We start from the raw sequence: 18,389 nt of genomic DNA on the forward strand, positions 1-18,389 counted from the left end.
ATTTTTCATCTAAATGGTTCAAGTAGTTAATAAAGTATAAATATCTTATTTAGTTGATAAACCAATGATGCAATCACTACATTATACTTAATCATGTCATATAATCGCTTAAACAACTACCTCTCACATGATTATACAAATATAATTGTTAATTACTAATAATTATGTAATTTTACAACATTGCAATAATATCATGTCATAATCACATCATTTTAAACATTATCTAAATCAGCATAATTATGTTTTTTAAGTATAGAAATATCATTTGGGTAAGGTGTTTTTGTTTCAAGAATATTTTCCAGTATGATAGATGTTATTCTTCACTTTTTCTTTGAAGAATGTAATTTATTGTTTAAGTGAAAATCTCCAAAGCTAATAATCTTACTTTTAACCTCAATATATGACAACATTTATCTAGACATATCAAAACAACTATCCAAATATTTTATGTTTTTCCAAATTAAGTTTATTATTAATTCAAACAAGTTAAATTTTTTTTGTTTAAATCTATTTAACATATAAAATCACAAATAATCAAACTTAACTATCTATTCTAATCTAATTTCATCCTAAATTATACGCCTACCACCTTTTCATTCACATCTTTCAAATTACCTTTTATCCTTTTCTCAAAGATGTAACACTTTTATACAATATCACGTGTTACTCTTAACTTTCTCATTTCAGTTTATAATTTTTATAATTTTTATACAGGTTACAATTAATGTTAGATAATCTATAAAGTACTTTTAATATTGACTCAATTACATATACTTTTTATAATTCAAAACACCTACAATGTCAAATATATCTACCAATATTATATATAACACAGTTTTTTATGTGTACTATTAATCTATTAAAATATAAAGGTAAATTAAACTTAATTACCATGAATACCACACACTATATTAAGGCAAATAATAGGTTCTCTTACCTTTTATATTTACTGATATTAAATGTAATGATGTTAAAATCTTAATTTTTTAATAAAATGAGTATGATTTTCAGTTTTAGACTAGTCAGCATAAAAAAAAAAGTGGAGAAAAAGCTAACCATTCATGATTATAATATATGGTACTTATTCATGAACTTCCAATCCATGTACGAGGTCAGGGCAACACAAATCCTGTGATCGATGACCCAAAAACTCTTGAAATTAGCTTTTTAATTATTTATGGTGTAATTTTTAAGTGTTTATTCTTTTTTGTCAAATTAAATTAACCAGAATAAATAAGGTTGAAAGAGAAAACAACCCAAAGAAGAAAATTCAAAATTGTCTACTTCTTAGCCTGGAAGGATCCAAAATTATTTGGAAGCGCGGATTGACCGAAATCTTTTCCTTGCACCTTCTCCACCCAAATGGTAATTCACTTAGTTTTAATGTCTTTCTAATTTAAAAATAGTAATTAAATAATTATTTATATTTACTTGAGGAGCAAACTTTCTCTTTCTCTCTCTCTCTCTTCTCTCTATGAAATTATAGAAATTCCATTTTGTGTGGGAAATTCAAGTCATTAATATAGTTGAAAAACATGGTCAGAATTTATGCTTTTGGCTACTATGGACAAAGATATGAACTTTCCATTTTTTGATAAGCTCTTTCCATGTTCATCTTTGTTGTTGGGTTTGAGCATTTTAATCTGGACAAAGATTTCACCTTTGGGTTTGTAATTCATCGCCAGCTGTAGCTGGGGGGAGGGAAGGTAAGGTTGTGAGCACTAATTTTCTCGAAGGAGTGTTTCTGAATTGAATTGTCAAAAGGGGTCGTCTCCCTTTATTGGGAATTATCACTTTCAGTAAGGTGGGATTGGTGAAACCTAGCTAGAGAAGAGAGGCGGAGAACACGGATGTATCTTTTTTAGATACATGTGTGTGTTTTGTTTTGTAGTGGACGTATTTGTGAAAGGGTGAAAGGGTTTTTTTTTTTCTCAGTATACTGAAGGGTTTTTGTGGGTTCCCTTTGTTTTGAGATTTGTGTTTTGGATGATGGAGGAAGCTCAGGGCAATTCTAGTTCCTTGCCTCCATTCCTCAGTAAGACTTATGACATGGTGGATGATCCTTCCACCAATTCCATTGTTTCCTGGAGCGTCACCAATAAGAGTTTCGTTGTTTGGAACCCACCAGAGTTTTCAAGGGATTTGTTACCCAGATTCTTTAAGCACAGTAACTTCTCCAGTTTTATCAGGCAGCTCAACACTTATGTAAGTAAATTTGATCTTCTACATCTTCATCGATTTGATAGGTTTTTTCGATATTGTTATTATTATTACTATTTTCTAGTTTCTTGGTAAAGGGATTGGTTGTTTTGAACTATTTCATGGTTTTCTGTCTGATCAGGGGTTTAGAAAGATTGATCCTGAACTATGGGAATTTGCCAATGAGGGTTTTGTGAGAGGTCAGCCACATCTTTTGAAGAATATTCATAGGCGTAAACCAGTTCATAGCCATTCTTTGCAGAATATTCAGGGTCAGGGATCTTCTTCACTGACTGAATCAGAAAGGCAGAGTTTCAAGGATGAGATAAAGAAGCTTAAAGATGAAAAAGATCAAGTACTTCGGGAGCTAGAGAGGCATGAACAGGAGTGGAAAATGTATGAGGTACAACTACAATATTCAAATGATCGATTGGAACAGTTGGAAAAGAAGCAAGAAAATTTGGTTTCTTCTGTTTCTGAAGTGCTGCAGAAACCTGGGATTGCCTTAAATCTCTTGCCACTGACAGAAAAAGGGGATAGAAAACGTAGGTTGCCAAGAAGTGGTATCTTCAGTGACGATGCTGGCATTGATGATCATATGGAAACTTCCTCTGTATTACCTGGGGTAAATGCAGAGGGTGCCTCTATTTTCGCCCCAAACATGGAGCGATTTGATCTACTTGAGTCGTCCATTATGTTTTGGGAGAATATTGCACATGATGTTCAAAGTCACGTGAACATGGATTTTGATGAAACGACAAGTTGTGCAGATAGTCCACCTATATCTTCTGTGCAGCTGGAGGTTGAAGTTCAACCTAAGTCACCTGGAACCAACGTGAATTCTGAGTCCGCTGTAGCTGCTGTTTCTGATCTTGATGCATCAAAAGAACCACCTGTGGGAACAGTTTCTGTGGCTGCTGGTGTTAATGATATATTCTGGGAACGTTTCTTGACAGAGAATCCTGGTTCTGAGAATCAGGAAGTGCATTCTGAAAGGAAAGATTCTGATGGCAGAAGTAATGCCAAATTTTGGTGGAACATTAGGAATGTAAATAACCCTCCAGAACAGATGGGGCATTCTTAGTCAAGCAGAGCCAACTTAGTTGCAATGATTATTCCTTCTAGCTTGAGATGCCCTGCAATTTCATGTAATAAACGTAGGTATGAATGGTTGGCTCTACTATGTATACATATGTCATTTTCTTGGTTAAATGGTTGCATCATCTATAGAATTTTATCAATTATTATAATGTTAGATCAAGCCTCTTTTAGCTCTACCTTATCAAAACCTGTGCTGAAGTGTGATTATGGTTTTTCCCTACTGATCTATTTCTTTTTGTAACTTTTCCATATAATACCAGTTGCATCTACATCTGTTACTGTCTGCTGCAGGGAGGTACCCAATATTAAAACTGCCAAGTATTGATGTTTAAATGAGGTCTATGATGGGATTTCTGTAAATCTTTTAAGTAAATAGCTGCATACCATGTTGATAAAAAACAAAAACACATAGTTGCATATCCTATATCATTAAGTGCCTCTAGATTTTGTTTGGGTTAAAGTCTGAAGTGTGGTAGTTCTTGTCCCTTGCTTTCGCTATGATCATGACTATTTTTTTAGATTATTTGGGTTATGTTATCTCATTGTTAGGGTGAAAAAACTGTTGCTTATGAATTTAGGAGATTTAAATGAAACAGGTTTAAGATTATCACATTTATAACAGATTAATGCAAATTGATATTTTTGTATTGGAAACAAAAAATACTGAGTACAGTTTTAATATCATCATTCAATAACTTTCAAAAGTCTTCTGATCAATTAATTTAATGACACTCAGACTAATGCAGAAAGTATTTAGTAAGATATTATTGAAAAAATTAGAATTTATCTTACTAGAAAGACAAGATGTACTGATTTATGGTTGTGGTGTATATTTCTAGTTCTGTTTCCTTTATTCAACTATTTTCACAGGGTTTCACTTTTTTTATCTAATCTCACTACATAGACATAGTGCAAGACTGATCAGTGACCACATATATAATATATTTCCAGGCTACAAGGAAAGAAGTTCTGGATAGATGGTGCAAGGCTGATCAGTGTCCAGACAGAGTTATATCATTTTCTACATTGTGTTGGAAGTCTTACAAATGTTGACTGTTAGTTGTAAGTTGAGATCAGATTGGCAAGGGAGACATTAGCATACATTGACAATAAAATATTTCAATGGATAGAATTGATGCTTTGATTAGTTGAAATCTTGGACTGCCTTCTCCATAAAGACTGAAACTAACTTTTTCATGAATTAAAATTAGCTTGTATATAAACTAATTTGTAGAAGTTATGTTATATAACTTTTAAAAAAATTTATGTTTAGGTTTAAGTTAATTTTTACTTATGAAGAAGTCAAATTTAATTTTGTTCATATTTCTCTCTTATAATAGTCTCTATCAAGGAGTGTTTTGTATGTATAATTAGGAATAGGAAGTATTCTTGCTTCATGTGTATTGAAACACATACAAAATATTGTATTTTACACGTGACAGAGGGGAGATTCTTTAGATGTAAGGCACCTGTGATCTATTTTCGGTCATTTGTTTTGTATTTATATATCAACTTTCTCATTTTCAGGAATTTTATGTGACAATCTATTTATTTTTTGTACCGAATCTGGATAACATGTCAGCTATGCCAGTTTGCTTCTCTATGTACAAGTTGTCCATTTTAATAATTTTTCTCAGAATAATAGGAGTAAAGATTTACAGACTTGTGAATTTAAGTTGTTGATTAACATGAAGTTGATAATTTTATATTGGTTTATACTTGAAGCGTCTCTCACATGTGATCTGTAAAACTTTGGTTAATTTGATAGAAGCAAATATTGGTGTTATTTGACTCTGAAGTTAAATATGAGCTCAAATGACTTTCTGAAAGTGTACAGCTAATCATTTTTGTATTTGATTATTCTAATGTTGCTGTGTAAGATGGAAACAGTTCCGAGCAATACATCATTCATAAAAAATTAAGTCAAATTGGAGGATTCTGTTAAAATTTCACTAAGTTATCTGTTCAAACAACTCAAGATACCGAAGGATGGTTTAAATTGGCATCTGTTTTTATGCTTATGTTTTTTATTTATTTGAAAAATAGTTTTAGACAAACAATTACCTACAGACAAAATAATTACCTACATAAAAAACGTTAACACATAGGTTGTTATTTTTACTTGTTAAGACAAAAATGACTTTTGTGTAAATTTAAAATCTCAAGTTATTTTTTTTAATAATTTTATGTCAGTTTAGTAGTTAATATATATCACCTAATAACTTGGACGATGATTCATCTTAAGAAAAGGCAGAAGTTGCTCACAAGTTGTAATCCAGTTCACTTTCACAACCCACTGAAAAGGAGCCTGAATGGAGTAGCTCTTTGATCAAAGTCAAACTAAACCTTAGATTTTGACCGAAGTGGAAAATGGCATCATCAATCCACAAAATCATTATGTTTGTAACTGTGATCCATTGCTAAATGCACATTTTGACTCTGCAAGTTAACATTTTGACTCTGCAAGTTAAAAATGTCTTTATTCAGTCCCTATGCATGATTTTGTTATGATACATAGTTTATGCTTGTATATCAACTGTTCTTAATATTTTATGATGTATTGGTTAAGTTTATGTGTTTTAATTGTGCGCATGGAATGTTAAATATCTTTCTGAAAACTAAGGTAAACAAAGACTGAGAAATAAAAGAGCATGACAAAAATGTTAAAGAAAAGATCGTGGAATTATATAAGTTAATCTTAAGCGATTTTTGGGTTAATGATGATGGCACTTATTACGATAAACTTGCATGGTAAAGTATAAAGTCTTCCCAAACTAATATAATTTAGGAAAATGTGATAAATTCTTTATATACATATACCTAAATAATGTGTCGTGCCTCATGCTGTTAAAACTCAACTATTTATTTAAAAGCAGTCACATATTGAATTCTATACCACTTTGTCATACAAAACCTTCGATACCATGTTAGCGTATATATATATATTAATAGGAATAACTCAAGTCCAAAAATTAGTCTAAAGAATATATCAAAAGTCCAAATTAGTCTAAAGAATCAATTAAAAAAAAAGTTAGCCTAAAGAAAAAAGTTAACTAAACTTTATAAAACAGTATTTTGCCTGTATTTCTGATAAATATGGCCATATTAACAATCGTATAGTCGTATTCATTTGTATCAAGTCATTCTTTTTGTTAAAGCTCTAAGAAAATCGCTTCGAATCTTGCAAGGATGTATTAAGTCAAGAGTCAAATAGGTTATCAATTTTTTCTATTATTTATTCTTTTGTACATGTAATTAGTCAAATTTTAAATCACACCTTGCAACTAAAAGTTTTAACTTTATCGATGAGGATATATAACTTTTAATGATTTCGAGCTAGTGCGTTACGTTAAGTCATTTGATAAAACGTAAATAGTTTGATGAGATAATTGTGGAAGAAATTATGTAAGAATTCATTTTAATACGATAGATGAAGGAGTTTATAATAATATTTTATTATTTTTGAGTTGAATATATATTATAATATTAATTTATTCTTTATTTATCTTTATTGTTTTTTTTTTCATCACCTAACTTGTTTTTAAGGTTGTGAGGTGATGATCTATTACTTTTATTTTTAAAACCACTGTGTAGAAGATAATATAGAATATATCAAATTCACCTTTTCAAATTTTTTATTAGAGTTCCTTTGAACTAAGTTGGACTTCTTTTATAACTCCTAAAGTAATTTTGTTCATATACTTCATAAATAAACATGATACCTACGTTGGATATTTTTTAAAATTTTCATTATTACGGAGTGAACTTAATTGCATAACTTTAGTTACACTTAAGTTATTTTTAAAGCCACCACTTAGAAGATAATATAGAATATATCTAATTTACCTAATCATCAAAATGTTGATTACAGTTCCCTTGGACAAAGTAGGACTTAAAATAACTTTTTTCATAGACTTCATGAATAAACATGATACTTTTTATACATACACACACACACACACACATATATATATATATATATATATATATATATATATATATATATATATATATATATATATATATATATATATTTAATTAGACTTTATCCATCACAGTTTATATCTATCTCTTAAACTTTTAAGATGACTCAATTATGGTTATTTATATGACCTTTTATTTACTACAAACATTATAATTTTTAAAAATATAACGCGCTTTTTGGATGGAAAAAGTGATTCTTTTTAATCAATGGTTAAAATTTTTAAAACACCGTAATTTAGTATGGATGCATAAAGATTCTGTCACAATTTTAACTATTAATTTACTAAACAATTTTCATAACTTTCTTGTTTTATTTTCTAAAATGTATCTTAGGATTTTAGAGTAGCCAAATGTTGATCCCAAACAATTTATCTAATTTCCTTATGCGTAATCTTAGTTGCTTTATGATTTATTTTTATCAAAAGACCACTTTGTATTAACTTTTAAAACTATTTTTTGATTAATTAAGAAAATCATAATTAATATAACAGTAACTTTTTTAGTTTTGATTTGGTAGTGTTAAAAAGAAATCAAAATTGATTGCCAAAATGATTGAGATTTAGTTGACTTGAACATAGCAAAAAACAACACGATTACCTAATTTATGATTTTGAATAAAAACGGTCTTTTAATAAGAGTTTCTCTCTAAATCGAGTTAGAAAGGAATGTAACAAAACTTAAATTTATTTATTTTAGATAAAAACCTATATTTTATTTATTTACCATCTTAATGTGCTTAGCTTAAATTAAATTAAAGATAAATATATTTACTCAGTTTTTGAGACAAATTAATTACGGTTTAGATTAATAACTGACATTAGGTCTATAAACTCTTTACTCCTTGAAATCGTGATTCCAAAAGAGACTTTAGAAGCGTATTATCAGTTTATTCCATTGCATTGTTATTTATTTTTACTTTAATCCCTAGAATTAATGAAATCTAATCCGAAGTGTTGCATGAAAGACATGTTGTAAATTATAATGTTAGTATATTTTCAAGAACTAAAATTATAAAAGTGATTAAATTTAAAAACTGGACTTAAACGAAACTAATGTCAAACTTTTTATTGAATGGAAAGACTAAAGTGACAGTAAGTCACAATTTCAAATAATGAGAGAATTTTGTTGAGTGAGGTTCGGGGACAGAGACACGTGATGGTGGATAAATATGTAGCTACATGTTTGATAATATACGTGCCCATGTTATAATGTTGTAGGATAGCTGGTAAGAATATGATTTATACAGGGTTCATGAAAACAATGCAAAAGCGAAAGCTTTAATGATTTTGAAACTGGTTGGATTCAATGCCATAAGTTCTGACTCAATATCAAGGCGTTATGTCTGTTTATTTCAGGTATTTATATGTAGATGCCAAAGATTCAGCACCAACTCAAAACATGAAGTTGCTGAGATAAAAACCAGCTGTAGCATGGTTCAAGAGATAGCACTGAAGGTAATTTTTTCTATCGAAATATTTCAGTTGCATTGAAGATAATGAAAGATATCTGCTTCTGATTTTAGCAGTTATCCCAAGTGCCATATTCTGGAAGTGCTGCGGTTTGTGAGTGATTCCGAATAAATGTCTGACTTGAAAGCAATTAGATGACGGGTTTTGTATCCTTAAGAGAGATAGTATTCTCTTTTTCTCTGTTTTCTAACGTTTATAGTTTATGGTCTCATGCACATTGCACAAAAATACCTCTGATTGATAGTAATTGAGAATTTATGGAAACACTGTTACATTTAGAAAATAAACTAGAGCATGGCAAGAACAACATGTGCTTTAGAGTAACTGTACACTTTGGTCAAGCGTGTAAACTTGACACAGGTTTTTATTCATAGTAACCACATTGCATGTTTAGTTTAATACCCAAAATACCTTGGCTCATGTCAAACCATACCTTCCTGAACACTTTGATGATGAGATCATGATATTCATCTGCATTCAAAGTCAGATAACATACCAAAAGATCTTCCATTTCTTCTGGCTGAATAATCCGATTCTCTATGATCATCTCAATCATTGAGTCTCTGAAATCTTGCATTGGATCTATTGAAGACTTAATCACAGCAAAGCTTTCTAATACTGGTACTTCCTCCACAATCTCTTCCTTTTCTTTCTTCATCTTTAGTTTGGCTTTCTTCATGTCTTCCAGGGCCTTTATTTTGCAAATTTCAACCTTAGAAACCATCCTTGGAGAATGTATTTTGACCCTAGAGCTCGGCTTTTGTTTCCTCCTCTGATGTTCTCTGTTGAGATGATGTGATTGCTTATTCCTGTTGGTCTTTACCTTCGTCTCCTCAGTTTGTTTCAAGTTCTGCCTCTCAGAACTCATTTTCTTGTGAGACAGCCTTTCATTTTTCTCAAAATTTTCTATAACATTTCCAAGGATGGGATTCCTTGAAATTGCAGAAGAAGAAAAAGCGTGTGTTCTTGGGGTGCAAATTGTTCTAGGTGATTCAACTTGCAACACATCTTTTTCCACTGCTTTACTTGATCCAAACTTAAGTTCCTCAACTTCTCTTTCAAGTGTCAAGAGTTGGTCTTGAAAAGCCTTTTTTGCTTTCCTCTCAAATCTCTTCCTTAAGTTTTCATATTCCTTTTCTCTATTGTACACATCCATCTTCTTTGAAACCTTCCCATCATCCACCAACTTTCTTTCTTCTCCTTGACCAATATCCCTCTCCTTTAACTCGAGTGTGCCTTTAGCATCCCTTCTACCACCAAAGCAACTTGAGGAGGGAATCACACTCTCATCAATATCTTTATTCTTCTTATCCTCATAACTCTCTTCATTTAAAGGTTGTCTACAGAAATCACGATCATCCTTTACACAACATCTTCTATCTCCAATCTCACAGAAATATTGAGGTGAACTACTAGGCTTTGTCTTGTGCTTCATTTTTGCAGCACTTGGCTCCGAATTGATGATTCTCATATTCTTGAACTTGGAGAACCAAGAGAAAGGAGATGCATGAGAAATGAAGGAAGAGACAGAAGAGGAAGTTGAAGAACGATTTCTTCCTCCCCACTTCATCATTTGTTTTAATGAAGATGATGATAACTCTCTTCTTCCTTCTGATTTGGTTAAGGTTTGTAGTATTTTGTAGAAGATAGAATAGAAGAATGAAAACTGATATGGAAGATAATGTTGCTTAGTGGCATAAGATAACTCGTGAAACATAGTGGGACGGTTAGGATGTTAAATAGGAACGTGGGTTTCCTACTGTTTTCTTGTGCAGTTTTTCAAAAGACACAACCACCTAATGCCTGTGACCATTACCAACTTTTGGTGCTTTTTAGTTTGTACTTAGTGCTTACGTACGAGCAATTTATAATTGCTATTCATAACAAAAAGGCCACAGAAGAAATGTTACTCATATCTTATCTTACACTATACTCTCCCATCAATGGAACTTTTTTTCGTTAAAATTTATTGAAATTAGAGAATTATGTCTCTTGCATCCTATTTAATTAATTTATTTCATGTTTTTTAACCTTTAATAAGTTTTAACCAATAATAAAAAAATTCATACACGTGTTTTTGTACTAATTTTAACTATATTTAGAATTTTATTTAAATAATTTGTATAATCTTTTCATACAAACTTTTCTTAATAATAATTAAATAATTTTAATTTTTTTTATTAAAAAAGTATCAAGGAAGTTTTATCCTAAAAAAAGTTAAAAATAAAATTGAAATATTAAACTTTAATAGGTTTTTTTTTATGGATAACTTCTAGGTCATAAAAGATGAATTTCTTAATCTATCTTTATAAAAAAAGTTTTTAAGTTACTTGTTTAAGAAAAAATCTTTTTAATATTTTTAAACGAGAAAGACAAACATTCTTTATAAATTAAAAATAAACCAAGTATGACTTTATTTGTGAATTTTTTTTCTTAATTTATTTAACAAGTAATTTTTAATTTGGGTACAAGTTAAATTTAATCTATAAAAAATAAATTTAATTTTTTTAGTTTTCTTTGAAAAATACTTAAAGAAGCATATAAAGTGTTTTTTAACTTATGCCATAACAATAATTGCGGGATTGTAGGTCATTTATATTAAAAGGTGGTTAGTGTTGACTGACCCACAGCTAAAGGTAGCAGAAGTCCTTAATAAGGGCTACCCTCAAAGAGTACGGTAGCGTTGGTGATACATAACACAAGTTATATTGGTAGCTCTAACCAAAGATTGGAATCCACACCGAGTTATGCAAATTGATTAGCAGCAGCACACCCTCTCAAAAATGTGGAGTCGAATCAGTACGAAAGTCTCTAACTTCACCCTCTCAAACGTTTGTCTGCATAATTGCCAGCATGTGCGAATTAAACTGTACGTTGACTCGGGTGGTCCTTTAAATTTCACCGATGACAGATTCATTGAAACGTGAGAAAAAAAAATTCTAAGATCTAATTAATATAATTAATAGAAGATGACTGCAGTTACACAATCATCATACTTCACTGATCCCAACAACACCAAAAGCTAAGTCCTTTAGTTAAGACCGAAGGTTAATATCTTTTCTTCATTCACATTTACATTCGTGTGTAAAATGACATACACGAAGAAGGGTGTGCCAATATAAATGGTAAAAGTTCAAATCTCCCTTATTGCTCATTGAAATATTAGCCAAAGCAATTAAACCAAAAGTTAATCTTTCATGATTCACATATAACATACAAGTGTAAAATGGCATACACCAAAAAAGGGTGTTGCTTTCACATCCATCGATCTGGTTTGAAGGTCAAAATTATGATGGTGAGATCGCTGGTCTATTACAGCTAAGGTTCTTGTTCATTTATTTAACTGTTGCCTTCGCATTGAATGGTGAGATAATGGTAATGAGTGGGAACTGCCAAATTTCAATAACTGTTGAAATAGATGGATCATCACTAATCATAGTTATGTCTTTCTTTGAAATTTCGTTCCCTTCATCATCAAACCATTTATTAAAGAACCTTTTAACTAGTAAATGCATAATTCGATTCTTAAAAAGAAACAAACATAGAGGCTGACTAAACTAATTGTGCCGGATCAAAGGAACATTATTTTCCAGCTAAATAAAGAACATGTTCAAGAGTGTATAGATCCTGAATATGTATTTAGCAGTTCCAAAAATTTGACACAAGTGTTTTATGTGTGTTGTAGAATGTAAGGAAAAGTGATAAAGATAAAGGTTGAAAGAGCAAATATTTTTCTTTCCCTTTACATGTACTGTTCTTATTCTTTTGTAACGAAACATTATGTTGTATTAAGTAGAAGGTAGTTTTTCTGAAAAATAGTTGTTATCATTATCGTTCTGCTTTTTGTAATTTATTTCCAACTGCTTATTACAGCATTCGTTTTGGTCTGAAAATCCCAAATGTCAACGTCATCAGAAAAGTTCGTTTATCTTTCATGCAGGTGCTGATTTTACATACAATTGGTCACTGCACTGCATTTCTGAGAAGTAATTAAGAATTTTTGGACTACCAAGTCAATTAAATGTATAAGAAGTTGGGTTTGCTGCCATTTTCTGTGATGGCTGGTAGAGAAATGCATAAATTTCCACTGTACAGTTTTTGTTTAATTTTCTTTCTTGTAAACTTTGAATATAGGAATTTGAAGTGAGAGTATGAATTTAAAATAAAGCAATAGTTATTGAGTAATAAACCTTTTTATTAAGAGAGTAATTTTCAATTATTTTAGAACTGTAAGTGGGAATATATTTGGATTAATCATTAAGAACAACGTAGATTAACTGGCACTTTTAGGTTCTTGTTTGATTTTTTTTTGGTGGAAATAAAGAGAAAGAAATAAGAAAAATTGTATGTGCGTACACATGAGATCAGGTTATGAAGTTCAGTCAATACACTAACAACACGGCTGTAACTCACGAACCTTCGCTCTACCTCCTCTCTCATTCTCTCCCTGTTTCTCGGTTCCGATTGGATTTGGATTATGTTCTGTTGGGTGTGTGATGTGCTTCGCGTGTGATGAAAATGGAAGAAGATTATGTTGTCTACAAACAAAATCCCATCAGATAAAATAAGATATGAATATGAATTTATATACATCTAACATATTTCCATTGGTAAGAGGTTTTGAAGTAATATCAAAAATAAATTCGTGAAGCTTTACATCAAAGCGGACAATAAGGGAGGTTAAAACTGAACAAGGTATTAGAGGTACTTTATAATTGTTTGTTGGAGTGAGGGTGAAGATGTATGATGAAAGTGGTGATGAATTTGTGTCTGTCTTGTTGAATGGGATAGCATGAATATGGAACTGTTGGTGAAGACGAAGGTAGTGGGGAGAGGAATGACGTTGTCTCCTCTGCAAGTTTTATGACCGTGTGACTATGTGATGAAGGTTGGAAGGGATGAAGCGTACAGAAGGAAGACGCTGAAGTTGAAAGATGAAACAGTGCAGGTGTGAAATATTAGGCTTTAATAAATATATATAATTATATGGACAAAATGGGAAGCAAAGAAAATTTTGGACGTGCAGTAAGAAAACAATAGGGTGCACAAAGAATCCCCCAATTAAGTTTCTAAAAGAAAGTTTAATAGCTATCAATTATGAGAGTTGCTCCCTCCACCACCACGAACCACTCCTTGCACCTTCCCATACCTTATTTGCTCTTCTATAAAACGGATGTCAACATCCGTTTCACCTTCAACAGATGTTGACATCCGTAACATCCATTTACATATTTTATATTTTAGTTTATTATTTTTATTTAAAAGAAAAAAACTTCAACGGATGTGGCACATCCGTTTAATAGATTTTTAAAAAGTTTTTTATTTATTATTTAAATAATAATATATAAATTAAAATAATAATAATTATTTTATTAAATAAAATAAAATTAATTTATAAATAATTAAATAATAATTTTTAAAAAATTAAATAATATTTATATATTAATTTAAAATATAAAAAATTAAAAAACTAAAAACTAAAAAACAAAAAAGGCAACGGATGTCGCCACATCCGTTAACGGATGTGGCACATCCGTTTTCATATATTTATAAAAAAAATTTAATTATTATTTAAATAATAATACATAAATTAAAATTAATAATAATTATTTTATTAAATAAAATAAAATTAATTTATAAATAATTAAGTAATAATTTTAAAATAATTAAATTATATTTATATATTAATTTAAAACAAAAAAGATAAAAAAACTAAACTAAAAAACAAAAATGCAACGGATGTCGCCACATCCGTAACGGATGTGCACATCCGTTTTAATATATTTATAATAAATTTTTTAATTATTATTTAAATAATAATACATAAATTAAAATTAATAATTATTATTTTATTAAATAAAATAAAATTAATTTATAAATAATTAATTAATAATTTTAAAATAATTAAATAATATTTATATATTAATTTAAAACAAAAAAAATAAAAGAACTAAAAGCTAAAAAACAAAAAAGGCAACGGATGTGGCATGTCCGTGGAAGCATTTTTTCTTCAACCATCCGTTGAAGAAAAGAGGTGGGGTGTAGGATATTTTAAAATATAAAGGATAATTTTGGAATTTTAAAAAAATGTGGTGGTGGAGGGAGCAAAGTGGGGTGGTGTAGGGAGTAACCCTCATCAATTATTTGCTAGGCTTCTTGGGTCTCAGACAAACTTTTCAATATGCGAGAATTCTACAAATTTAGTGTAATTTTTTTTTTTAAATTAAGAGTTTTCGAAAAAATTTTGAAATCATGCATTTTGTAATTTACCATTAATCATATTTATTAGGGTGTTGCTCCCTCTACCACCCCAAGTACTCCTGCACATTCACATGGTTCAGATTTAAACTTATGATATATTGTAAAATTTTATTTATATTTTCCCTTAAATAAGCTTGATTCAATCTTATTTTCATTGTTCAATATTTTTTTTTCTTCAAATCACTTAATAAATGGTAAAAATTTGTTTTAAATTTCTAGAAAAATGTTTATATATGTGTGTGTTTTTCTTACATTTAATACCTATAATTTTTAACATTATATTATGTTTTAACTAACCGACATGTTTGACTAAAATAACTTGAATAAAGTATTTAATTTATTAGATAAATAATATAAAAATATTATTAAATACTTAAAATATAAAAGAAAAGTTATTTGTTAAAGATTTGGTATTTATTTAGTTCATTTGTCATTATAAAGTTAGTATATAATAATAATAATAATAATATATTATTTACTATTAATATTATTATGTTTATTATTTTGTATTTGCATCTAACCTTTAAGTTTATAAAATGGAAGTGGTAGAAGCACTAATATTGAAGTTTCCTCTCAATTTTATATTTTGCAATATATCACAAGTTTATTAAACCATATAAATGCTCCATTAATGTAGAGAGAGAAAGAGAAAGATAACGCTTCATTAATGCAGAGAGAGAAAGAGAAAGATTATTGAGGATAGTGGGGAGGTGTAGGGTATTTTTGAAATAAAAGAAAATAGTGGAGAACTGTAGGGTATTTTTGAAATAAAAGAAAATAGTGGAGAGGTGTAGAGTATTTTTGGAATAAAAGAAAATAGTGAGGAGGTGCAGAAGTACTTGAGAGTGGTGGAGGGAACAACACCCTATTTATTAATAACAGAAAGCGTTTTAAAGATAAAAATATATTATTAAAATGTTGAGTTAATTAAAATTTATTTGTATTTCAAGTTTGTAACATGCTGCAAAATATAAATATAAATGTCCACAACCATAATAGCTTTTAACATAAGATATGACTTGGATATTTAAATGTATGAAAAAAAGGTATATGTAATATCCCAAACAAATAAGCTTACAAACAAAAATATAAAGTGAGTGACTGCTGATTGAGTTAAACCGTTTATTCTATTTTTTAAATGATTTTATATTTGAATCACTTTTTCTCATATATTATAATGCATGATAATAATTTTATATGTAATTAAAATGTTCAGATGGTAGTTCTCAATAGCATGAAAATTATGATGCATAAACAATTTGACTTTGCAGGCAATATTTTATAACAACTCTAATAATAATGATAACCATTATTTTTATAAATAAGCCTAGAGCTATAATGTGGAAAGATAGCACATTAAAATGGAGTCATAAATCTCCTAAGATCTTAATTTACGTGATGCCCATATGTAGTTTAATATATATTATATTACATTAAATTAATATCATATAGATAATCATCCTTCATATCCATCCATTTCAGTTAAATAACCTATAAGATTTTTAATTTTTCATAAAAGTTAATTTAAATGGTGTAAAAAATAGTATACTTTAAAATGCATCTCTTACAACTTTACTATATCTTTGTGCTCACAATCGCATCCCTCTTAGTGAACTTTTGATACAAATTTTTTTCTCAAAGATTATTTTACTGCACTATGGATCCAATCACATTCTTGTGAATGAAATTTTAATGTAAAATTATCTCTTATTAAATCGATCGAATTGTATTTTAAAAAGAATCTATTGCTTACTTATGTTTAATCTAAAAAATGATTAAATATTAAATATTATTTTCTTACACATTTTTAAAATTCCTTTCTTTCTATTTTTTATTTGTGGAAACTGTAAAAACTTTACACACTACAAAGAAATATACCCAACTTTGATCGCAATACATTTTTACATAATTTTTTAACCTTGCCGAACAAGGTTCATGTTGTGAATAGAATTTAGAACAGGGGGAAATTGACATTACTATGTTAAACATTAAAAATTAGGATTTGTTTACAGCATATAAAAATTGTATTAAAGATTTGCATAGAATAGTTGGAATAAATGATTAAAAAGAAGTGTAAGAAAAGTGGATTTTGATGGAGGTGGTTCTTAGTCTAAGAATATGATGGAGCAAGAAAGGGTTGGGATGAATAAAGCAATTGAAAATGAAATATAGAGTGTTAATGTCACCATTAACAACCGTACCATATTATTCAACCCCAACTACCTCCATGTCTCTGATTATAAGTTTCTGACGGAAACTCCAATACTTTTTCATTTTTGTGTCCTCTGTGCCTCCTCCACTTTCTTTCCCATTCATTTACTCTTCAATATTAAACACTCCTCTCGTGAACCCATGCCCCACCTTACATCATCCTCAAAAATACATTTACCTCTTCATCTTCTAAATTCTTCTTAAGTTATATCAAATCATTACAATACTATTAATTTTTAACTATTAGGTGAAATTAATATATTTTTAAATTAATTTTAATTCTACTTCTTTTTATTAAGACTTGTCATATAGCTGACGTTCTTAGTCAAACACTTAGAAATCAAGTGCGGTTCCAATTACCGCCCAAAAAACAATGGTAGAAACAAGCTACAACACAGTGTAATGCATTGAATGTTTAAGAATTTTCTTCTTGTTTGTTGAAAATATCTATGATGTAAGATACACGTAAAAGGAAGATAAAATATAAGGAATGCCGCTGAGAGTAAATTGGCGTTTCAAACAAATCGTTGAACACCTTATTCTTCACATGGAAAATTCTACTCAATTCAATACTTTTTCTTCTTCGTTGGTAACCGATCCTTTTACTAATTTTTTAAAAAAACAAATAAATATTATTTGTAGTGCAAATAGTTGGAAGAAATAAAATAAAAATGGTGATTTTTGGCATTGAAAATAAAAGTAAAAAGAATGTGATAAAGTTTTGTACGCAGTGGGTGATGAACGTGATGATTATGGAAAGGAAGAATAAGGATGAGTGTGATGACAATCGTGCACCACTGAAAGGGGTCGATTACTTTAATTTGGAGAATAATATCCATGTTTGAAATAATATCTACCTCCTAACATTGTCTTGAGGATCTTAGATAAAATTAGTCCAAAAGAAATACCCTCGTACCTTTTCACGATACAAATGAACGTCCAATTGTTTCTGAGACCACGTATGGATAAAAAAGCACAGAGAGTCGAGGTACAGAGCATCTCCTCTGTGTGTGATCCACCTTCCTTCTAACTTTATGCCAAGAAAAAGTGTATCAATGACGAAAAGGAAAGAACATTCACCGGTAACATGGTCTAGTCTAGATTCTTCTTGGAACAGATTTAGTGGACTGTGCTATCTTAACAATTCAGAATCCCGCATGCTGC

At 29.6% G+C, this 18,389-nt stretch overlaps 2 protein-coding genes across 4 annotated transcripts; one reads left to right on the top strand and one right to left on the bottom strand.

Annotated features, from left to right (window-relative positions):
- The first annotated feature begins 1,346 nt into the window (after positions 1–1,346).
- Positions 1,347–4,454, top strand: LOC108341014 (heat stress transcription factor A-4a). 3 transcript variants are annotated; one of them, XR_001833272.2, is made up of 3 exons: positions 1,349–2,205; positions 2,342–3,356; positions 4,252–4,454. XR_001833272.2 is itself a non-coding variant. In XM_017578614.2 (2 exons), the coding sequence occupies exons 1-2, from the start codon at positions 1,987–1,989 to the stop codon at positions 3,281–3,283; spliced, it is 1,161 nt and encodes a 386-aa protein (XP_017434103.1). In that variant the 5' UTR covers positions 1,347–1,986; the 3' UTR covers positions 3,284–3,478. The 3 variants fall into 3 exon arrangements, 1 of the variants encoding a protein (XP_017434103.1); XR_001833271.2 differs by having other exon boundaries at positions 1,350–2,205; positions 2,342–3,360; XM_017578614.2 differs by lacking the exon at positions 4,252–4,454 and having other exon boundaries at positions 1,347–2,205; positions 2,342–3,478.
- Positions 4,455–8,996: 4,542 nt separating this feature from the next.
- On the bottom strand, positions 8,997–10,427 carry LOC108341666 (transcription repressor OFP5). The gene has a single exon (XM_017579321.2). The coding sequence runs from the start codon at positions 10,324–10,326 to the stop codon at positions 9,118–9,120; it is 1,209 nt and encodes a 402-aa protein (XP_017434810.2). The 5' UTR covers positions 10,327–10,427; the 3' UTR covers positions 8,997–9,117.
- Between the last annotated feature and the right edge of the window lie 7,962 nt (positions 10,428–18,389).

Source organism: Vigna angularis, chromosome 6 (assembly GCF_016808095.1).
Source record: "Vigna angularis cultivar LongXiaoDou No.4 chromosome 6, ASM1680809v1, whole genome shotgun sequence".
In the NCBI taxonomy this organism is placed as follows: Eukaryota; Viridiplantae; Streptophyta; class Magnoliopsida; order Fabales; family Fabaceae; genus Vigna; species Vigna angularis.